The sequence below is a fragment of the Marmota monax genome, unplaced genomic scaffold (assembly GCF_021218885.2).
Source record: "Marmota monax isolate L192 unplaced genomic scaffold, Marmota_monax_Labrador192_F-V1.1 WCK01_AAM20220418_F8-fsc00014, whole genome shotgun sequence".
In the NCBI taxonomy this organism is placed as follows: domain Eukaryota; kingdom Metazoa; phylum Chordata; class Mammalia; order Rodentia; family Sciuridae; genus Marmota; species Marmota monax.
Window position 1 is genome coordinate 15,970,904 of NW_026695222.1, and position 25,241 is coordinate 15,996,144.

The 25,241-nt window shown below is 38.4% G+C and overlaps 1 protein-coding gene across 2 annotated transcripts in view; it reads right to left on the minus strand.

The window, feature by feature from the left end:
* Nucleotides 1–13,713, minus strand: part of Trpc4ap (transient receptor potential cation channel subfamily C member 4 associated protein) — a 78,094-nt gene extending 64,381 nt beyond the window's left edge. The window contains exon 1 of one of the 2 annotated variants that reach the window (XM_046432992.2): nt 13,530–13,713. In XM_046432992.2, coding sequence (XP_046288948.1) covers nt 13,530–13,697 — 168 coding nt within the window. In that variant the 5' untranslated portion in view covers nt 13,698–13,713. The remainder of the gene's footprint in view (nt 1–13,529) is intronic. The other variant, XM_046432991.2, reaches the window with a different exon arrangement.
* Between the last annotated feature and the right edge of the window lie 11,528 nt (nt 13,714–25,241).

Consider the following 25,241-nt stretch of genomic DNA (forward strand, 5'->3'; position numbering starts at 1 on the left):
AGAAACACCTCAAATGCCCATCAACTGATATATGAATAAATACTGTATGTTCATACAATGGAATGTTATTCAGCAAGAAAAAGGAATGACATACTAATACATACTCTTGAGAGCATAATGTTAAATGAAAGAAACCAGTCACAAAGGATGACACATGGTTTGATTCATATGAAATGTCCAAAATAAACAAATCCACAGAGACACAAAATAGATTAGTTATTGCCAAAGACCAGAGAGAAGAAGGATTTGGGCAGTAACTGCTGCTGGGTACAGGGTTTCTTTATGAAGTGATGAAATGTTCTAAAATTGGCTATAGTAATAGTTGTATAATTTTGTATAAACTGTGAAAATCACTAACTTGTACACATTAAGTGGGTGATGTGTACAGTATGTGAGTCATATCTCAATAAAGCTGTCATAAAAACTAAATAAATAATGGATATAAGTTAACTTTTTAGAGTAAGAGTAATGTTCTAAATCCAATCTAAACTGGATTGTGGTGACAGCTGCATAAGTATAAATTTGCTGAAAATCATCAAATACATATAAATTTGCTGAAAATCATCAAATAAATTTATAATGGGTAAATTTGATCACCTAAATTATGTCTCAATAAAACTTTAAAAATGTAAACATGTAGGACATTCAAAAATCAAAAAATCAAACACATAAATACATTTAAATCCTAAAATGTCAGTTATTACATTAAGTGTAAATGTACTAAATGTTCCAATTAAAAATAAAATGTGTTATGCTGCCTACCAGGGAAATACTTTCAGAAAAGCTAAAAGTAAAATAATGGGAAAAACATGTCATCTAAACCCACATCAAAATAATGGTGGTATAACTATTAAAATCAGCAAGAGACTCAAAGCAAACAGCATTACCAGAGGTAGGTACTTCATAAGGATAAAAAAGTCAATTTGGATATTATAGTCCTAACATTAAATGTAACAATAAAAGTTTCAACATACACAAGCAAAAACTGACCATGCTAAAAAGAGAAATAAGGAAATCCATAATGTGGTGAGCCGCTTCTGCCGTTTCTGCAGATTATGGTCGCCATTACAAGATGACGCTGGCTCCGCTGTGGTCTGTGACAAACAACTTCTTATCTGGGAAAGTTGGCACATGATTTTTCACCACCCTGTGAGAAAGCTCCACGCGGCAGCTTTGCATTGGGGCTTGAGATGCTTTGTTAAGGCTGGGAGGGGCATCCGAGAGAGAGAGAAGAAGAAATATCAAGGGCCTGAATAAAACTGTTGAAAGAAGATTCCCGAGTTGCGTCTTCCTTGCGGGCAAGGGGTCGCGACACCATAATTACAGTGGGAAATTTTTATATATCTCTTTCCAAAACTGATACAGGTAGACCAAAAATTAATAATATAAAATAGTTAAACACAAATAAAATTGAATCCCTATAGCACTGCATCTATTATTTGCTCTCTACACATTCTTCTTTTTTTTAATTTTTTATTGTTGGCTGTTCAAAACATTACATAGTTCTTGATATATCATATTTCACACTTTGATTCAAGTGGGTTATGAGCTCCCATTTTTACCCCATATACAGATTGCAGAATCACATCAGTTACACATCCACTGATTTACATATTGCCATACTAGTGTCTGTTGTGTTCTGCTGCCTTTCCTATCCTCTACTATCCCCCCTCCCCTCCCCTCCCCTCCCCTCCCCTCCTCTCTCTGCCCCCTCTACTGACATTCATTTGTCCCCCTTGTATTATTTTTCCCTTTCCCCTCACTTCCTCTTGTATGTACTTTTGTATAACTCTGAGGGTCTCCTTCCATTTCCATGCAATTTCCCTTCTCTCTCCCTTTCCCTCCCACCTCTCATCCCTGTTTAATGTTAATCTTCTTCTCATGCTCTTCAACCCTACTCTGTTCTTAGTTACTCTCCTTATATCAAAGAAGACATTTGGCATTTGTTTTTTAGGGATTGGCTAGCTTCACTTAGCAGAATCTGCTCTAATGCCATCCATTTCCCTGCAAATTCTATGATTTTGTCATTTTTTAATGCAGAGTAATACTCCATTGTGTATAAATGCCACATTTTTTTATCCATTCATCTATTGAAGGGCATCTAGGCTGGTTCCACAGTCTTGCTATTGTGAATTGTGCTGCTAGGAACATCGATGTAGCAGTGTCCCTGTAGCATGCTCTTTTTAGGTCTTTAGGGAATAGACCGAGAAGGGGAATAGCTGGGTCAAATGGTGGCTCCATTCCCAGCTTTCCAAGAAATCTCCATACTGCTTTCCAAATTGGCTGCACCAATTTGCAGTCCCACCAGCAATGTACAAGTGTACCCTTTTCCCCACATCCTCGCCAGCACTTGTTGTTGTTTGACTTCATAATGGCTGCCAATCTTACTGGAGTGAGATGGTATCTTAGGGTGGTTTTGATTTGCATTTCTCTGACTGCTAGAGATGGTGAGCATTTTTTCATGTACTTGTTGATTGATTGTATGTCCTCCTCTGAGAAGTGTCTGTTCAGGTCCTTGGCCCATTTGTTGATTGGGTTGTTTGTTCTCTTATTGTCTAATTTTTGGAGTTCTTTGTATACTCTGGATATTAGGGCTCTATCTGAAGTGTGAGGAGTAAAGATTTATTCCCAGGATGTAGGCTCTCTATTTACCTCTCTTATTGTTTCTTTTGCTGAGAAAAAACTTTTTAGTTTGAGTAAGTCCCATTTGTTGATTCTAGTTATTAACTTTTGTGCTATGGGTGTCCTATTGAGGAATTTGGAGCCCGACCCCACAGTATGTAGATCGTAGCCAACTTTTTCTTCTATCAGACGGCGTGTCTCTGATTTGATATCAAGCTCCTTGATCCATTTTGAATTAACTTTTGTGCATGGCGAGAGAAAGGGATTCAGTTTCATTTTGTTGCATATGGATTTCCAGTTTTCCCAGCACCATTTGTTGAAGATGCTATCCTTCCTCCATTGCATGCTTTTAGCCCCTTTATCAAATATAAGATAGTTGTAGTTTTGTGGATTGGTTTCTGTGTCCTCTATTCTGTACCATTGGTCCACCCGCCTGTTTTGGTACCAGTACCATGCTGTTTTTGTTACTATTGCTCTGTAGTATAGTTTGAAGTCTGGTATCGCTATACCGCCTGATTCACACTTCCTGCTTAGCATTGTTTTTGCTATTCTGGGTCGTTTATTTTTCCATATGAATTTCATGATTGCTTTCTCTATTTCTACAAGAAATGCCGTTGGGATTTTGATTCTCATTGCATTAAACCTATAGAGAACTTTTGGTAATACCGCCATTTAGATGATGTTAGTTCTGCCTATCCATGAACAGGGTATATTTTTCCATCTTCTAAGATCTTCTTCTATTTCTCTCTTTAGGGTTCTGTAGTTTTCATTGTATAAGTCTTTCACCTCTTTTGTTAGGTTGATTCCCAAGTATTTTATTTTTTTTGAAGATATTGTGAATGGAGTGGTTGTCCTCATTTCCATTTCAGAGGATTTGTCGCTGATATACAGGAATGCCTTTGATTTATGCGTGTTGATTTTATATCCTGCCACTTTGCTGAATTCATTTATTAGCTCTAATAATTTCTTTGTAGACCCTTTTGGGTCTGCTAGGTATAGAATCATGTCATCAGCAAATAGTGATAATTTAAGTTCTTCTTTTCCTATTTTGATGCCTTTAATTTCTTTCGTCTGTCTAATTGCTCTGGCCAGTGTTTCGAGAACTGTGTTGAACAGAAGTGGTGAGAGAGGACATCCCTGTCTTGTTCCAGATTTTAGAGGGAATGCCTTCAATTTTTCTCCATTCAGAATGATGCTAGCCTGAGGCTTAGCATAGATTGCTTTTACAATATTGAGGTATGTTCCTGTTATCCCTAGTTTTTCTAGAGTTTTGAACATAAAGGGATGCTGTACTTTGTCAAATGCTTTTTCCGCATCTATCGAGATGATCATATGGTTCTTATTTTTAAGTCTATTGATGTGGTGAATAACATTTATTGATTTCCGTATACTGAACCAGCCTTGCATCACAGGGATGAATCCTACTTGATCATGGTGCACAATTTTTTTGATAAGTTTTTGTATCCGAGTGGCCAGAATTTTATTGAGGATTTTTGCATCTAGGTTCATTAGAGATATTGGTCTGTAGTTTTCTTTCTTTGAAGTGTCTTTGTCTGGTTTAGGTATCAGGGTGATGTTGGCCTCGTAGAATGAATTTGGAAGTTCTCCCTCTTTTTCTATTTCCTGAAGTAGCTTGAAAAGAATTGGTATTAGTTCCTCTTTAAAGGTTTTGTAAAACTCTGCTGTATACCCATCCGGTCCTGGGCTTTTCTTAGTTGGTAGTCTTTTGATGGTTTCTTCTATTTCCTCAATTGATATTGGTCTGTTTAGGTTGTCTATATCCTCCTGACTCAATCTGGGCAGATCATATGACTTAAGAAATTTATCGATGCCTTCACTATCTTCTAATTTATTGGCGTATAAGGATTCAAAATAATTTTTGATTATCTTCTGTATATCTGAAGTGTCTGTTGTGATATTGCTTTTTTCATCCCGTATGCTAGTAATTTGAGTTCTCTCTCTTCTTCTCTTCGCTAGCATGGCTAAGGGTCTGTCGATTTTTCTCTACACATTCTTTACACCAAAGAACATTTACAAAATGACCAGTTGTTAGGCCACAGAGCAAATGGCAACACACTTAAATGAACTGAGATACAGACTAAGTTCTCTGACCACAGCGCGATTAACCTAAAATCTGTTAAGAAAAAGATAACTAAAAAATCCCCATATTTGGAAATTAAGAACTATACTATTATTTAAAAAAAAATTTTTAGTTATACATGGATATAATGTCTTTATTATATTTATTTATTTTAACGTGATGCTGAGGATCGAACCCAGTGCCTCACACATTCAGGCAAGCACTCTGCCACTGAGCCACAACCCCAGCCCAAGAACTATGCTACTACTGGGCTGGAGTTGTAGCTCCAGTGATAGAGTGCTTGCCTAGCACATGTGAGGCACTGGGTTTGAACCTCAGCACTACCTAGAAAAATAAATAAAATAAAGGTATTGTGTCTATCTACAACTAAATTATTTTTAAAAAAACTATACTACTAAAAAGAAAAAAAGCATAGATCAAAGAAGAAATCTAAGTGGAAATCTGAAAATATCCTGAAATGAAAGATCATGAAAATATCATATATCAAAACTCATGGGGTGGGGACTAGGATTGTAGCTCAGTGGTAGCTCATAAAAATAAATAAATAAATCAAAGTAGTGTGTCCACCTAGAACTTAAAAAAACAAACAAACCTCATGGGGTGCAAGTAAATCCATGTTCAGTGACTATTATAAACCTGATACCATACAACTAAGTAGAAAATAAAATTAAAACCTGATACCAAAACCCCTCCAAAGGAAAATTGTAGTCTAGTTTCACTCATGAATATAGAAGGGGAAAAAAAAAACTAATTTAAAAAGTAGGGAATCAAATTTAGCAAAAGGATAGAACTCTGCATCAGAAATTAAAAGTCAGTTTAAGCCAGGCATGATAGGGCATGCTTGTAATCCCAGAAGCTCAGAAGGCTGAGGCAGGATGATCCCAAGTTCAAAGCCAGCCTCAGCAAAAACAAGGCGCTAAGCAACTCAGTGAAACCCTGTCTCTAAATAAAATACAAAATAGGACTAGGGATGTGACTCAGTGACTGAGTGCCTCTGAGTTCAATCCCTGGTACAAAAAACAACAACAACAACAAAAAAAGTTGGTTTAATAGCTGAAAGTTTTATTCAATGTAATTTACCACATTAATAACAAAGAATAATTATATGAGCATATTGATAGATACAGAAAAAGCACTTTGATATAATTCAATAGCCATTCATAATAAAACTCATTAATTAAAAAATGAATTTCAAATAATAGGTGTCTGCAAAAAACTTACTGCAAATATACCTAATGGTGAAATGAGTAAGGCTTTTTTTTTCCCCTTTTACATCAGAACATGCCACTTCTATTCATTGTACTGAAGGTTTTAGGCAGTAAAGCAACATAAGATGCTAAATTAGAAAGGATAAAATAAAAGCTTCAATTGCAGATATAATATTCAACATGACTGTATACACATATAATTCAAGTCTAAAAGATAAATTATCAAATTATGATCAATATAAAACAATCTTAATTTATATTACAGCTACAGTTTTAAAATACAATTTCAAAACACTACAACATCATTAAAAAAAAGTCAAATGCCAAGGAATAAACTTGGCAAAGTTAAACAGGACTGCCACACAGAAAATTATAAACATCAACGGAAATTAAAGAAGACCAAAACAAAGAAAGAGAAGAGGGAGAATGAAGGCATTAAGACTGAATGCAATCCCAATCAAAATTTAGTTGTAAAAATATACTAATTCATTCTAAAATGGGTATAAAAATGGTAAAGGGGAGTCAAGAAGAGCCAAGACAATCTTGACTATAACTAAGCTGAAAAACATATTCCTATTTCATATACTCTACCCAAAATCAACATATATAAAGTTACAGAATATAAGATAACATTAATACCAACACAAGGATAAATAAGACTAGCAGAACACAACTGACATGGAACAGAAATATGCACATACACCTGACTGATAACAAAGGTGGCACTACAGAGCAGACAGGGGTACACTGCAATAAACAATGATGGATCAAACTGAATGTCTATATGGAAAACCTCACAACATACCCCTAAATCAATTCTTAGCAGAATGTATACCGAAATGTAAAAGGAAATCCATAAAGTTTCTAGAAGAAACACAGAGTATTTCATGTCCTTAGAGTAGGCAAAGATTCTTAAACAGGATACAAAAATCATCAACCACAAAGTAAAAGTGACACAATGAATTGTAGTAAAATGAAGTACTTCTATTCAAATAGAGATCTTATTAGAGATTAAAAAGGTGAGCCACAGAATGAGAAAAATTATCTACAAAACTTCACTACAAAGGGCTAATATCCAGAATATCTGAAGAACTTCAAAAAAGGACTGAGGATGTAGCTTAGTGGTAGAGTGCTTGCATAGGAAGTGCAGGGCTCGGGTTCAATTCCCAGCACAGCAAAAAACAAAATAAAACACAACAAAAACTTCAAAAAAAGGGCTTCCAATCAATTTAAAAAGATGCTACAGAAAAAAGTGCAAAAGATTTGAAAACAATTCGCAAAAGGGGATGTCCAAATGGCCAATAATGCTGAAAAGTGCTCAACTTCATTAAGTCATCATGGAAATACAAATTAAAACCATAATGAGGGCTGGGGATATATCTCAGTTGGTAGAGTGCTTGCCTTGCCTGCACAAAGTCCTGGTTCAATCCCCAGCAACACACACACACACACACACACAAAAGATAGACTATTACACTCTGTAAGAGTAAAATTTAAAAGACTGACACACAGGTTATAACTTATATTGCCATAGGTTACTGAGAACATGGAACTCACACCCACAACTGGTGGAAGTGTAAATTAGTACAACCACTTGGGAAACCCTCATAATAGCCACTTATGCTGAACATATGCATATCCTATAACTCAGCAATTCTACTATACTTAGAAGTAGAATTTGTACGTACATGTACAAATTGTGCATACATGTACTAACTACATGAACAATAATGTTCATATCAGCATTATAATAGCCCCAAAGTGGAAGGATTCTGAATACTTCTCAAAAGTAGAAAGAATTGTGGTATCTCAATGAAAATGAATGAACTACAGCTTCACCAACTTCATAGATGAATATACCAACAATATAGATTGAAAGAATATTTTTTCAAAACAATGGAACAATACCATTTAAAATTTAAGAGAAAATAACTACTAGCCCAAAATTCTTTACCTAGCTAAACTAAATACACAAAAGTCAGAATAAAAGACATTTTCAAATATGCAAGCTTAAAAAAATTACCTCCCTTATCCTCTTTCTTGGGAGGCTACTAGAGAATATGCTCCAAGAAAAGGCACAGAATTTAGGAATCAGTTTATAACATGAGAAAAGCAAATAAAGCACTCTGAATTTGATGAAGTCCCAAGAGCTCAGTTGTATAGTACATGTAGTAAATTACCAATCCAAACTCTTGCCAGTAAGATGAGGACGAAGAATTAAAAAAAAAAAAAAAGTGAGTCTTAGAATTTGGGAATAAATTAAGAGTATATAGAAAACAAAACGAATTTTAAACAGATGCAAATCTATACTAGTGAAAGAAGTCACTCTCAAAAGGTTACACATGGTACATGTGCATATGTATTTAAAAGGTATGATTCCATTTTTACAACAGTCTGGAAAAGGGCAAAAAAACAGAAAACAGATGAGTAGTTTTGGAAAAGGGCTCACAACTACAAGGGAATTTTCTATAAATGTAGTGGTGATCACATGACTATATCCATTTATCAAAACTCAGAGAACTATATACTAAAACAGGTGAATGTGAATGGGGATGTAGCTCAGTGGTAGAGTGTATGCTTAATTATGCAAAGCCCTGGGTTCAATCCACAGCACCAAAAAAAAAAAAAAAAAAAAAAAGTTTTACTATGAGTATACTTCAATTTAAAATTATATAAAACAAAACCAATACAATTGTTTCACGTATATGGCTTTGTGTTAAACAGTAATTATATCTGCACAATGTCCAAAATCAGCACAAATAAGATGGCATAAAGTGTTATAAATTAAATCCTAATTTTTATAGGAAGAAGAGATAGATAATAGCAAATTAAAATGTCAAGAAATAGCTCTAAAAGCATGTTGTTTAGAAATACTAGGTCTTGGGCTGGTGTTGTGGCTCAGTGGTAGAGTGCTTGCCTAGCATGTGAGGCACTGGGTTCAATCCTCAGCACCACATATAAATAAATTAAATAAAGGTATTGTGTCCATCTAAGACTAAAAATATTAAAAAAGAAATACTAGCTTTTTGGCTTTCTTGCAAAATAGTTACAGCATGAATAGTAGTTGCCTCAGAAGTATGAAACTTGGAGGTACAGACTGGGGTAGGCCACTGTTGTTTTTTGTTACAAGCCTCATGATACCCAAAGATCCCATCACAGCCCACAATACTCAACTTTACAAAGAATTTGTTACTACCTCTACACTGTCTTACAAGGCATTTACTCTCATTTTAAAATAATCATTAGGATTTTGCTTTCCTTGTGAACAGCAGAGCACTGTGATGAAAAAAGTCACCTTCCAGTCATCTTCACAGCTGAATTATTGGCAGGTGTCACATGAGTTTTTCTCTTAGAATACTTGTGGTTTGACAGTTTACAGTAGAGATAATCTCTTACATCAAGCACCCTAAGCTGTCAACTGGTTCAGCCAATGTAACATCTTCAGACATTTAGTTTTAATTATGTATTTTTGTCTTTACTGCTTTTCTTTTCAAATAATTAAAGGATGAATTCCATAAAAACAAATGTATATCTTATTTGTTTAATCCTAAGTGTATCTAGTGTCTCAAAATGCCAAGTTAAGTCCAAGTAAACAGACATCTTAAAGGATTATTAACAAAGATTAATTATCTTGTTATGTTAATCTGACAACAAATGTTAACCACTGAATACATAATGGCGTCTGTTGTTTAAATATAATTAGGAGTGCATTTTAGAGCTCGTGACTACAAAGAAATAGCTTTTATGTGAGAATTTATCCTATCCAAGGGTTTTTCAGTATCAAATTACCCTTGACAGGCAAGGGAAGTTTGACTTAAACCCTTAGGTTTTATAAACAGAACTGCTTAGAATAAGCCTAAAACAATTAGTGTTTATTGAAATGTCATAAAAAAAAAAATGGGGTTGGAGATGTAGCTCAGAGGTAGATATACCAATAATTATAAAAGGCAAATTGGCATTTAGGAAACAGAAAGAGGATCCCATAATCTAGTCTGTCACTAGACTGCCAAACTGAAAAGTGTCTAGGGATTGTGGGTCAGGATCTGTAGTGTGAGCTGCACTGCCCTTGTGCACAGGTTTTACCTAGCCTATCCTTTCCCTCAACTCCTAGTGATCACATAGGGCCTTGTACACACATGGTAAGGAACTGGGATTTGATTCTAACTACAATGGGATGTGGCTGGAATGTTTTAAGCAAGGGATTTATAAAATATGAATTATTTTAAGGATCAAATATGTGATGAATGTAGAAGGGCTCAGTAAAGACTAAAGCATACCCACATATTTTATTACCTTGACAAATGGCAGAACAGAAAAGGGAAGAAAACACTGCCAACTAAAATTCAAGTAGGACAGGTTCATTCTAAATCATGTGGCCTGTAGTCTTCTCTCAGGCTTCCCTTACATCTCATTTAGAGAGATGTGGATGATCACATTTGGTAGAAAAAGAAGCAGAATTTGGTTTTCAAAAATCTGACTGGGTTGCCAATTAGACATCTATGTGGAAATACTAAGCAGGCGGCTGGATACACCTATCCATCTGGAGCTAAATGGAGAAATCAAGAATGAAAATACAGACTTCAGATCCATCAAAATATAGAGTATTAATAACAATACAGGCTAACCTTTATAGTGTGTAATACATTTTGGTCACTATTTTAAGTGCTTTATATGTTTAAATTCATTTGGCCTTCACCACAACCTCAGGAGGTTAGGTCCTCTTATCCCTGCTTTAGTAGTAAAGAAAGTGAGGCATAAAGATATTAGATAACCTGTCTAAAGACAATCAAGTATGAACCAGAGCCAAGTTTCAAGCTAGGCAATCTGACTCTGGAACCCTTTAAGGTCATGGAATTGCTGAGAAATAAGAACAGAAGCACACAGGACTGAGAATAAAGTATTTAAATTCAAACAATTTCCTGAGTCCTTAGTATCAAGTGCCTGGCATGGTTTCAGGCACTGCAGATACCAAGAAAAAAAAAAGACACACTCCATGAAGAATATCAGTCTCATAACTACTAGCTGAGAGCAACTTTTTACTAAATATCTAATATGTGCCATGCTAGCTAAGCATTTTAGACATATTATTTCACTTAATTCTCCGAACAACTTAAGGAGGTAGACATTGTTATCACCATTTTAGAAATAAGGTTCTGAGAGATTAAATAACAACCTCAGTCACTTAACTAGTAAGTTACAAAACTAGGATTCAATTCAGGTACATTTTACTTCAAAACCTAGATTTTTTTTTCTAGGGAAATTCCATCACATGCTACAATACAGATGAACTTTAAGGATATTATGCTAAGTGAAATAAATCAATCACAAAAAGCCTGCATGATTCCATTTAAAAGAGGTTATTACATTACATAATAGTAGTCAAACTCACACAGAAAGTAGAAAGGTGATTACCGGGGACAAGAGGAAGGGAAACAGGGAGTTGTTCAGTTGGTACACAGTTTCAAATTTACAAGATGAAAAAGTTCTGAAGATCTGCTGCACAAGTGAAAGCACTTAACATTATTGAATTGTACATTTACTAAATGGTTATGATGGTAAACTTCATGTTATATAAATTTTTATCAAAATTTAAAAAAATTTTTAAGACCTGTTGTTTTGCCACTATACCACGTCATAATGGATATGTTCACTGTGCTATGGAAATATGGTTAATAATTTATTCTGCACAATAAGAGAGGAGGAGCTGTGATCAAAGAAAGTTACTAAGAAAGAAAATATATTAAAGATGAAGGTTTCCACTTTATCTTCACTATACTTCTGGGCAAGAGTTCCTATCTCAACCTCTGCAATAGCTCCCACACCTGTATACAACTATCAATAATCAAAATAAGCAGCCTAAATCGGGCTAGAGAATATTCCAGTAGCTTTCTAATCAGGTGAGATTCTCTAGTTTCCTCCCATTCTAAAATCTTTTCAGTACTGGAAACTAATTAACTTTCTAAATTGCCTCACTCATCATGCTAAAGAACTTTTATGGCTCCTTATTGTTTTTAGAACACAGATTATCCAGATAGGTGTTTAAAATCATATTACCTAATCTTTTGGAGCCTCAGATTCCTCATCTGTATTAAGAGATAAGTCTGACACATAGCTCAAAAGATCAAGGATTAAAGATATTGTACACCTGGTAACGTATGTGCTTACTAAGGGACAGTTACCCCTACCCCTTTCTGCCTGTCTCTACATACCCAGCCCAATAAGGTATTCTGGTTTATAGGACAGAGCAAGTATTTCCATGATCTTAAGGCAGACAGAAGAATGTAAGAGGAAAAAAGGTTGCTCATCTATGGTTGTCTGATGTCCAGGAAAATATGGCTCACTCAGAACTGCTCCTTCATCTGCAATCCTCCACATAGACCACCTTCATTTATTTTACTCTCTTTTTAGTCTTTTGCCTAATATTCAACTGGTTGAAAATTAAATTTTAAACAAAGTTGTACTGTGAAAAGTCTCACTCCTATTCTCTCCTCTATTCACCCACTTCCTACCCTTGTTCCACAAACCACACTATTAGTTTCTTGTATCCTTCAAAACCTTATGCAAAAGCTTTCTTTAAATTATGCTAATGTTTTACAGGTGTGTTTGCAAGGATAGTTCCCGGACCATGAAGCTTGATGAAGAGGGAATAGGTCTTAGCCATCCTGCTTTTTGCTAAAATAGTGTCCCACACTCATCAAAAAACATTTAACATATATTGGGCACCTATTACAAGCCAGACCTTAAGTATAACATTCACTGATAAACCTTGAATCCTTACTATGCACCAGAAATGTGTTAACATTTTATACAATTGTCTCCTTTGATCTTCACAAATTTAAAAGGCAGGTTACTAATTCTCATCTTCATCTTACAAATGAGGAAACTGAGGCATGTGATGGTAACTGCACAAGCAAACAAGAGAGCAGCGCTTTGAACCCTGGCCTGACTTGAGTCCTTGCTGTAACACCATGACGCTCTACAATGGCAAAACAGTCTCTGCACCCGTTGGAGCTCAGCCTAATGTGGAGACAGACGAGAAAAGGGCAGACAACAAAGAAATATGTAATTACACGCGAAGAAACTAATGTGAATGAAACCAATTCGGGGCTTTGACAGACTAACAATGGGGACCTACTTTAAAAAGAGGGAAGGAGGAATGTCAAGGAAAGGCCTCTCTGAGAAAATGACATTTATGATACGCTTGGGAACCGTTTTCAGGGCTGCAATGAGGACCCCAGCCCAATTCACTGGTTAGAAACTCAAGGCCCACAGAGGATAAAGCAAACTCGCCAGGGTCCCCCAGACGTGTAGACGTGGCGCAGGGAAGGGAGGATCCAGAAACTGGGCCCAAGGCTTGTACACGCCATCAAAGCCCACAACAGCCCAGTCCCGCTCAGCCCCTGTCCGGGGGCCTCTACTTGGCAGCTGCCCACGGCCCCACCGCGGCTGACAGCGTCCAGGCAGCCCACAGGGAGGCCCTGCGGTCAGCCTGGAAGGGTACGGCCCGTCCAGCAGCGGCCTGGAAAGGCCTCTTCCCCGGCCCCCAGCCAGCTCCCGCCTGGTCCGCCCCGCCCCGCCCCTCCGGGCCGGCCTCGTACCTGCACCGCCCGGACCAGGCCCCGACCGGTCAGCTGGCCCTGCCGCAGCTGCAGCAAAATGTTACCCGGCCGCGGCCGGCCGCCCCATCCGCCCCATGCCGCCACTGTTGCTGCCGACCGTCTCCCCCGGCCGGCCCCAGCCCCAGCCGCCGCGGGCGCAGCCGCCATGTCTCCTCCTCGGACAAACAGGAAGCAAGCGGCCCCGGGGCCGCGTAGATTTCTACGGGGCGGCGGAGGGCTTCCGCAGCGCCCCCAGTGGGCTGACGGCGGAGGCACAAGCCGCGTGGCAGTGTCCGTGCGTGCCCCATGTGTTGCTGGGAAGTGTAGTCCCGCTCTGAGGCGGAGCAGGTGTCAGAGAGATTCGGTGTTTCCTGCACCTTCAGTTTTCAGGGCCATACGATCAGCATTTCCGGGAGGTTCTTTCAAGTCGAAGGCAAGTCCCTGCGTGGGCACTCTCCCATTTGGAGAAGTTGCAGTAAACTGGCCAGTAAAATATCCTGAGCCGGGAGTTAAGCCCTCAAGTTTAATTCCTGCCTCCTTCCCTCTGCGTCAGCCTCGCCACCGTCCTTCACCAAGTCACGGCATTCTCCACCTGCCACCTCAATTTCCTCGTTAGGTCCTTTCAATCTTTGGTTGTTGGGACCAGATCAGCCAGTCAGTATTTCCTAAGGGGCCTGTAAACTGGATTGTAATGATGGTAGTACTGTTAGGTGCAGGGCAGGCTGAACTATGGGTCGCTGGGGTCAGGAGTGTAGATTGAAGCAGAATGCCTAGGACCCTGTTTGGGATGTATATCGGATGTTTGGAGGTATAGCGGATGACAGCAAATCCACACATAATTAAATATACAATAACAAACTGGACAAGGTAACTGGATAGATTGTTATGAAGTTAAGTGGTAAAGGAAAAGATAAGTAAATTGTTACACCAGCTGTCAGGTAAAACTCTGTCCTAGTTTCTCCCCATCAGCATGCTCTCTCTACTCTGAGCCCATATACTCAATCTTTTGACATATTTTTGTAGGAGGATGGCATTGACTCCTCCCCTTTTTCTTTGCTAGAAGGCAATCTTGCGATTCATGAAAGAGGAGTGTCAAGTGTGATGAATTAGGATATGACTCGCTACTAAGTGAACACTTTGAAGAATAGGCCACTATCGGGGACAAACAGAAACTATGGTTATCATCTTCATGCCCCATTTAAAAGGTGTGGTCTCTACTCACCTCCAACATTTTAATGCTGGATCATCTGGTTTTTCCAAAAAAGTAAAAAAAAAAAAAAAAATCTGGCTTTTATGTGAAATCCCCCAATTCTGAAATCTTTACTGACCAAATAAAACCCTGGAAAATCCTTAGAAGAGGGAGACCAGAAAAAGATATCCACATATATGGAAGTTTAGCATGTGGTAAAGAAAATATTTCAAATCAATGAGAAGAGAAAAACTAATAATGTTAGGTCTCTAATAAATAACCATGATGATAATGATGATGATGATGATTGATGATAGATCTCTAACTTCATACTAAAAGCTAGAATGAATCTTAGACATATTAAAAGCTAAACATAACAAAATCAAAGTGTAGTCCTAAAACTGGACTGTAATGATGGTAGTACTGTTAGGTGCGGGACAGGCTGAACTAAGTTGTCTGCAGGATGGGCTGAAGGAATGTTAGCTGTAGGATATCCTGCACACTCAAACCCCCCTCTGTTTGGTCCTTTATCATCTATTTGCATCAAGGCTGAACACTCAACCCCACTCAAGGCTGAACACTCAACCCCACCCATCTGGTGCAACAGAAACCCACATCTAATCCCTGCCCCATCTGCCTGAAGGCAGAAGATGACACACTTAGCAACTGCTGTATGATCCAGTCACTGTACACCAACAAGGCAGCTTGCAGATCCAGAGACCCCATTAGATTTTGGCTATAAAACTCCCTCCTACAGGGCCCCTCTCTCTTGCTCTTGCTCTGCTCCCCCTCTTTTGCTCTCTCTCTTTTCTCCTGTTTCTCACTGCTGCAATAAAGATCTCTTGGTCGCTCTGAGTGTTGTGGTCACTTTCCTTTCAAGAACAACTCCATAAATTTACTAAAAATCACTGGATCTTATACTCAAAATGAGTGAATATTATGATATATTCAAACTATAATAAATCTGTTTTAAAAATGTAAAAATAACAGAAGTGAAATATAGGAGAATATTATTATGATCTGGGGGTAGAAAAGTTTTGGGGTTTTCTTTGTTTTGTTTTCATTTTGGGTACTAGGAATTAAACCTCAGCCCTTTTATTTTTTATTTTGAGACAGAGTTTACCTAAGTTGCTTTAGGTCTTCACTAAATTGCTGAAGCTGGCCTCAAATCTGCAATCCTCCTGCCTCAGCCTTTCAAGTCATTGGAATTATAGGCATATACCACCGTACATGAAAGAGAAGGAATTCTTAAGTATAAAATCTAGAACCAGGAATAAAAGATTAATAATAAAATTGACTTTATCAACAGGATAATCTGTACAAGACAGCATGAACAATCCATAGAAGGCACATAATATTCTGGGGAAAAGTTAATGAAGGGAAAGCTAGGAACGAGAGACGGTAAGCGAGAAATGAAAGACCGGAGACCTGGCAGAGATACACATGAGAGTTTATTTGTTGGAACTGACAATAAAGGCCATCTCTCTGTAGGAGAGAGAGGCAAAACAGGCTTGAGTCCTGGTACTTTCATGGGGGAGGCTCAGGAATCAGAGACTGGCAGGTCCTAATGCAGATGGTTAAGGGTTGGGTTGGTATGAGGGAGTGATGAGCCTTTCTCAGAAACGCCCTTGGGCAGGAAAGCAAAACTTTTTCCTTAAAATGGCCATCCAGAGGATCTTATATAATATCTCCAGATTTTATGAAGACTTTACTGTTCTTTTTGCCTGAAGTTCTCAACCCCAGGTAGCTTTTTGAATGGTTTGCTTTCTCATCCCCAGTTCTCTGCTTGAAGACAGATCTGCCCTGACCATCTATGTAAAGATAGATTTTTTTTGAGAAAAAAATGCATCTCTTACACTTTTCATCTTATTAGCCGCTTTTAAAAAAAAATGCACCTGTCTCCACCTGAAATATATATTTGATTACTCTCTGCACCCATCCCCCTGGACTAAAGTATAATTTCGATGTTTTGTTCTTTGCTACATCCATTCTCAGCACCCACAACAGTGCCTGGCACATGGTAGGTGATAAGTATTTATTAATGGTACCAATGGGTTAATGAACAGATGCATGCACTTACATAATTAAAAAGATAAGCCAAACAACACAAGAGGCAGATAGGAACAGGCAATTCACAGAGGGAAAACGGCCAGTAAATGTGGAAAAAGATAACCCTTCTCATTTTACCAATAGTAGAATAATGGTGGTGAGAACATAAATTGATACACATTTCTAGAAAGCAATTGTTTAGCTGTCGGAGACCAGCTCCAACAGGGGGTCTCAGGAGACGAACGGATGGTGAGGAGTCGGCGAAAGAGGGGTGGAGAAACAACACAGACACCAAAGTGAAGGTGTTGATCCCAATCTTTGCTTGTGAAGCTGATCATATATACTTTTCATTTTGGCAGGCTCACAGTACTTTGTGGTTACAAAACAGGAATCATTATTCAAAGAAACAAAATATTACGTAGCTACAATTAGAATAGAAGAATGTATCTTGGCTTATGCATAAGCAAGCATTTGTACTTTCAGTTCGAGTTTTGCTTTGAGCTGTTTCTGCTTAGTTAACCTTTAATAATAGTTAGAAATGTCCCAAACTATTGGCCTATACCTTGACTATTCTTTCTTGACTTACTGACTGGAACCGGTGCCATGGTTACGGCAAGTGGTTGACTTGTTATTAATTTTAATCAAACAAGAGTAAGAGCACAAACCATTGTGCACAGGAACAAGAACAAGTTGCCCAGTACTAAGCACTAATCTGTCTTCTTAACATTAATTTTTCTTCTCTAGATTTTAATTTAATTTCTCAAAAACTTCCTTGACAGGAATACAGGGAGTTTTTCATTAGACATTAACAATTTACACTCCACAGCTGAATCATTGCATTTAGAGCAAACAGATCTATTCTTTAGAAGTAGTTGCATTAATTGGGAAAGTCATGTTTTTTCCTTCATACTTAATGGTCATATGAGAAATCGCAACTATACTTATTAAAGGAATACAAAAACAAATCAGCCCATTCCCAGAAACATACTGCACTCCTCCAGAGGATGGACGCCTTGCGCCATCCACCTCAGTAGGGTCTTGCCATTGCCTGAGTCAGGGGAGGGGCACCGCATTTTAGCAATTTGAATTGAGTCATAATTTCAGCAAAGTTACAGGATACATAAACAGCACACACAAATTGGAGAAAACCAGCCCATTTACAACAGCTTCAAAAAAGGATAAAATTCTTAGGAATAAACATAACCAAGGAAGTAAAAGGCTTATACACTGCAAAACAAAACATTGCTAGAAGAAATTAAAGAAGATACAAATAAATGGAAAGACATTTTGTGCTCATGGATTGGAAGACTTAATGTTGTTAAAATGTCCATTAACCCAAAATAACCTACAGATTCAACAAAATGCCTATGAAAATCCCAATGGCATTTTTTTTTTGTAGAAACAAAAAACAATCCTAATTTGGGGTCTCAAAGAACCCAAATAGGCAAAGCAATCTCAAAAAAGTAAGAATGAAGTCAGAGGTTTTGTAACAGGGGTTCACTTAATGCTTTGACAATATCCCTTGTGCTTTGAAACTTAAATGTTTTTTTTCTTTTACGCAACTTTCTTCTCCCTGACTTTCTCCTTCCTGATCTTCTTTTCCCTAACCTTCTCCCAGATCTTCTCCTCTCTGATCTTTATTTTCTCTAACCTTCTCCTTCCTGATCTTCTTTCCTTCCTGATCTCTCCTCCCTAATCTCATTTTCTCTAAATCACCTCTATAAAAGCCCCCTGTTCCTGCTTTGGGAAAGCAGTCCTCTATGTTTCTCTTTTGCTGGCAAAGCAATAAACCTTCTTTTTCCTTTTTCTCAAACCCATGTCCTTGTTATTGGATTGGTCTCAGGGACAAGGACCAAATTTTGGCAACAAATTTGGCACCTAGAAGGGACCCCAGAGCAGCCCCCACTCCAGCTTTCTTGGGAAGGCCTGGCTCTCCAAGGAACCACACTTCCAGGCTGAGGATTCCTGGTGCTGATGAACTTGTTGAAAGCCAGCTGCAGGAGAGTTGCCTCTGATGGAACCAGAGGAACTGTTCCTGTAAGCAAAGAAGGGACTGAAGGACCATCCCAGCAGCTGCTGGGGAGTTCTTTTTGCTTTGGAGAAACTCCCACTTTCTCTGCCTGAACAGTACAGGTTGCTGCATCATGGTACACTTTGAGAAAAAGGAAACTGAACTCAGGAAATTACTACAACTTTGGCCATTTGCATGATTCCTGCCATATGTATGCCTTGTCCAGTCACCTGTCAACTGCCACCATGGACCTCTGGACTGCTTTGATGCTGAATGCCCTTAACTATCCATGCCCCACCTGATAGAGAACAAGAACTTTGGGTTACTACTGCAGTCTGGCTGGGCACAAAATCACGAGCCACTCAAGCAGGAACAAACTTTATTTCCAAAACTCCCACGAACGCCACACACGTGGCCTTCTCCCAGGACACACCACATCAACTGGAAATCCCTCCTCCAGAAATCCCTCCTCCTGCACTTCCCCAACCAATGGGAACTCTCCGAGAATTCCTGGGAGAGCTCCAAAGTAGCAGGCCAAGGCGGACAGCAGGGGTCTAATATCCAATTGAATACACATCTTAACATAACCATTATCATCTCAATGGCTTGCTGATGTCACCTTTCAATCAAAAATGCCATGCGTCATTCCTACTTGGCTATGGCTCTCAGCATCTCCCCCCTTCTGTTTAATTAAGCACCAAGCATGTGGCTTAGGGACCGTGCCTGTTAAGCTGTCCGATACTACATATGGCTCTTACCTGTCATCAGATGAGCTGACCTCAAGGCGTCAGCCTCCTGTCTTAGGTTGGTACCACTGCAATTGGATCTTACCCGTCACTGACTACCGGTCCAGCATACAGCCATACTTGTGGATAGGCCTATGCACCAGTGGGGGGGTGAGGTTCTTTGCCTCACCTCTGTTGGCCCCCAAATTTGGCCTTGGTGCCAGTGGGGGGGTGAGGTTCTTTGCCTCACCTCTGTTGGCCCCCAAATTTTAGACCATCATTAGCAGAAGGGAGGAGGATACAGAAATGTCACGACACTAAGCCAATTGACTGCTCCTTTGAAAAATTGTACCACCGGTGACACCATCAGCAAAGATACTCCAGCATTACCACAATTCACTGCACCAACAGATAGTTCACAATGTATACAAGTGATACATAGTCCAGGCAAGTTCTGTAAGCAGTTCAAAGCGGAGGAATCTATCAATATGTCCATTTCCTCCCAAAGTAAATCGACTCCTTGATTGAGCATTACTTGTTGAGTTATTATTCATTGATGCATCAGTTTATACAGTTTACTGTGATAGCTATCGAAGAAGCTGTAGTTTGGTTTTATCTTTGTCTTTACCGGCACTGGGATGAAGATAGGAATTCTGGCAATGATGGCTAAAAAAAAATATGTAACATTCCAAAAGGTACTAAGAAAACAATTTTCTGAAAAATTTACATTATCCTGAACAGAATTATTAAATATAATAAAAAGGAAAGGTGAAAGTAAACAAATAGATCTGTTAACCTCCTTATTTGTTTACATTTAAAACAACCCTCAACAGCTGTTTACCCAATTTAAATTAAACCATTTAAATCACGTGAATAATAAAAATATTTGGATCCATTTTTTCATGAGCGCTCCTCATATATGATCTATGGACATACGCACATATAGACATACAACACAAAACACAAGTGTGCACACATAACATACAACACATAAGACCATAGTAAAGGTCTTGTAGCTTTACACAGGTGAAATCTCCATTGCAATGTTTAAAAACTCCACAGTCAAAAAATAAAACTGATCAGAAAAACATTAACCTAGGTCTGAATGAGCTAAAAAAATAAAATAGAACTTTATGATGTGGGAAAATGCAATAATAAAATAGATATTGAAAAAGACATCCTGGTTACCACCTGGGTTTGACTCTTTTTTGGATATCCCATCCTTTTTCCTATAACTTGCATAATGGGTCTGAAGGTATTCCCACAAGCAAGCCTCAAGGTTTTTCACATTTGAAATAGGCTTTAATGGTGTTCATTATTCATTAGCCTCCAGGTGTGAGAGAATCACTGTTGCAGATCAAGAATAGCCAAGCTGGAGCTCTGGATATCAGCTGTTATGGATTTGAGTCAAATCATCTTCTTTTTGGTCTGTAGAAATCGCTTTGGTTAGTCTCTCTGGAATCCAAATCAGCTGCTGTTCTCCCTGTGGAAACACATAAACAGAACCCTGACTCCAGACAATCACTGGGTCAGGACCTTTCCATTGTCCTGTTAGAATATCCTTCCAAAGTACCTTAGGCTTATGTACATTTTTTGGACACATATGCCTTTCTGCAGTACTAAGCCCTGATGAATCCAAATTTTAAAAGTTTAGAGTAAAAAGGGTTATTTTAAGTTTATCTTTGGGGGATATATACCCCTTCCCAATTCCCTCTTTTTGCTTTAATAAGTACATTTTAATAGTTTGATGAGCTCTTTCAACTATGCCTTGTCCCTGTGTATGTATAGGATTCCTGTTATATGAGTAATGCCAAATGATGAGCAAAATTGTTTAAAAGAGGTAGAAGTATAACCAGGACCATTATCTGTTTTTAACTGTTTTGGAACGCCCACGGTGGCAAAATTTTGTAAGCAATGAGCTATAATATCTTTAGTTTTTTCTCCGGCATGAAGGGAGCCCATCAAAAATCCAGAAGAAGTATCAACTGTAACATGCAAATATTTTAATTTTCCAAATTGTGGCAAGTGTGTGACGTCCATCTGCCAAATATGGTTAGGTATCAGTCCTCTAGGATTGACTCCAAGATTAATTTGTAGTAAAAAAGTCACACAATTTTGACATTGTTTTATTATATGTCTGGCTTGTTCCTTAGTTATTTTAAAACACTTTGGACTCTCCAGGAATCCCTGTGAGAGCTCCAAAGTAGCAGGCTGAGGCGGGCAGCAGGGATCTAATATCCAATTGAATACACATCTTAACATAACCATTATCATCTCAATGGCTTGCTGGCATCACCTTTCAACCAAAAATGCCATGTGTCATTCCTACTTGGCTATGGTTCTCAGCAGGTTACTTCCCCCAATTTCTCCCCCTTTCAGCAGGAAACAGTTTGGAGATGTCTTTGCCCATTTTTCCCACAGAAATGGAATGTAGAAACTGACAGTAAGGAAATGTAACAGTGGTGCACTTTATGCTTTGACTATAGCTCTTGCTGCTATGCCAATGCAACTTATTTTTAATAATAATAATAATTATTATTATTATTATTTGGTTCCAGGGATGGAACTTAGGGGTGCTCGAAAACCAAGCCACATCCTCAGCCCTGCTTTGTATTTTATTTAGAGACAAGGTCTCACTGAGTTGCTTAGGGCCTCATTGCCATCCTCCTGCCTCAGCCTCCCAAACTGCAGGGATTTCAGGCATGTACCACCGTACCCTGCCAATGCAATTTATTTTTAAAATGGATGTTTCTTTCTCTTCCTCTCCCTGCTCCTCCCTAATCTCTCTCCCTCCCTAATCTCAGGGGAAACAGGATTACTTTTCTTCTCTATCCCAGGCAGTGTTATCTGTCCCTGAGTACATACCCACCAGAGGAATGAAGTAATTCAGACTTTGAGGATGGTACCAGAAGATCTCAGAAATGACTGTCTCCCAAATTAACAAGTGAATTACAACTCCAGATGAAGAATATGTGGAATGCAGCCTTTGAGTCATCTCTTTAAAAAGCACCCTGTTCCTGCTCATGGGCAGAATCACAGCCTTAGGGATAGGAATCCCTTGTATTTCTCCTTTGCTAACAAAGCAATAAATCTTCTTTTCTAAAAAAAAAAAAAAAAAGGGCAAGGACTTAAATAGATATTTTTCCAAAGAAGGTACATAATAACCAACAAGCATATGCAAAGGTGCTCAATTTCACTAAGCATTAGAGAAATGGAAATCAAAACTATAATGAGTTGGTACAAAAACAATATGGTGTTTTCTCAAAAAAAATAAAATTGTTATTACCATATGATCCTGCAAACCTATATCTGGGCACATGTATTAGTCAGTTTTTCACTGCTATAATGGAAAATTGAGGCAAGCTAACTTTATTAATAAAAGAGGTTATTTACCCTACATTTTTGAAGGTTCACAGACATGGTATTTACATTGACTCAGTTCTGGTGAGGACTCTCTTGACTGTGTTACATCGTGGCAGGATAGCAAAATGGCTTGAGAGGGAGAGATCACATCTCAAAACAGGATGCCAGAGAGCTGGATGGGGCCAGGCTCAGGTTTTTATACATCTTCTCTTAAGAACTCCCAAAGAGTTCACATGAGATGTACCTTAGAGATCTACCTAACTCCTTTTTGAGGGCAGCACCCTCAGTTGACCTAAGAACTTCTAAGTAGGCCCCATTTCTTAAAAGTGTCATGCTACCTCCCAATACTGCCACCTGAGGACTAAGCTTCCAACACGTAAAACCTTAGAGGACACATTAAATCCATATCCAACCATAATAGTATATATCCAAAAAAATTTAAAACATGATCTTTTTAAAATATTTTTTTAGTTGGAGATGGGCACAATATCTTTATTTTTATTTATTTATTTTTATGTGGTGCTGAGGATCAAACCCAGGACCTCACGCATACAAGGCAAGTGCTCTAGCACTGAGCTACAACCCCAGCCCCTTAAAACATGATCTTAAAGATACATGAAAACATGTTTGTGGCAGGATCATTCACAATAGTTAACAGGTAGAAGTAACCCAAGTGTCCTTTGGCAGATGAATAGACAAGGAAAATGTGAATAGACATACAATGGAATAATATTTAGTCTTAAAAAAAGAAGGAAAACCTGACATGCTGGGCATGGTGGCACACACCTATAATCCCAGCAGCTCAGGAGGCTGAGGCAGGAGGATTGCGAGTTCAAAGCCAGCCTCCGCAAAAGTGAGGTGCTAAGCAACCCAGTGAGACCCTGTCTCTAAATAAAATGCAAAATAGGGCTGGGGATGAGGCTCAGTGGTCCAGTGACTCCGGGTTCAATTCCCAATAATGCCCCCCCCCAAAAGAAAACCTGATATATGCTACAACATGATAATCTTTGGGGTATTATGCTAAGGGAAATAAGCCAATCACACACACAAAAAAGACAAATATTATATGATTCTACTTATATAAGGTCCCAAGATAGTCAAATTCAAAGAAACCAGGTTACCAGGTTCTGAGGGGTAGAGGGGAAAATGATGGGGAAATTGTTCAAAAGTGATATTATTTCAATTTTGCAAGAGAAAAAAGTTCTAGAGATCTGTTACACAAAATAAAGCAAATTGCAAAGGAATAGGTTTAATTATGATCCCTTTGATGCACAATTAAACATTCCTATTTTATCTGCTAATACACATATAATTACCTGAAAGAAATGTCACCAAAAGTGTCAGCTATGGTTATCACCAATGTAGACAGATATCGGGTGGTTTTTATTTTATTAATATTTTTCATAATTTTTTTGCACAAGCCATGTATCATTTTTACATTCAAGACAAAAATGTCTTTCAATGTTTGAAATTAATTTTAAAAAGAAAGATGTTTCTAGGGATGCAAAGCCGGCATTGGAGAGTGGTCTGGGCAGCAGCCAACAATCTACCGCCTTTGGGTTCTGCCCAGAGCTCTTCCTGAAGCATATGGCGGTGTTATAATCTCATCCTTGTCACAGCGAGAAGACAGGATCTTGACAAATTTCACAGTTCAAACAGCCTTCCAGGTTTGCCTTGGCATTCATCATGTTAGGAACAAGTCTTCCAACCTCAGCTTTTACCCAACTGCAAATGTCACTTTGCATTCCTATTGGTAGCTTTCTTAGTCCAACAGAGCCCAGGCAGTCCCCAAAGCTCCATATTCGTGAGTCAAAAATGATCACCTCAAACTGATTCCTTAAGGACACTATGTGACTAGGAAATGAGGAGACAGGTTTGCAGAAACCTCTGTGTAAAATCTGTCTACTTTCTCTCCCTCCTGTTGGCCTTTTCCCTGGAAACCAGCTGAGGGCCTTTCACCACCAGAGGGCATACTATTCCTCCCACAAGAGGGCCATTGATGGTGGATTGGGGTCAGCACTAGAAAAAACAAGCTACCAAAATGGCTAGTTTTTTTTTTTTTTTAAATGGTAATTCCAAATGGCGTGACCAAATATGATGATGTTATTCATAGACTATTACTACCTCTTGTAAAATGTCTTGCCAAACTTAGTTAGGCAGACAGACTTTCTTGGGCAATTTTTTGATTCATGTTTTTTTAATCATGAAGTCATTTTAATCAAGCAACTTGCACAATTACCTTCAGGTCACAGGAAGTTGTCCCATGTAACTATGCATCATCCTGTGGTGTCATTTTGGACACTATTTTTTCACATTACATTTCTAATGTACAACTTCTTAATTATTTGATTTTTTTTAAAGTTGTAGATGGACAC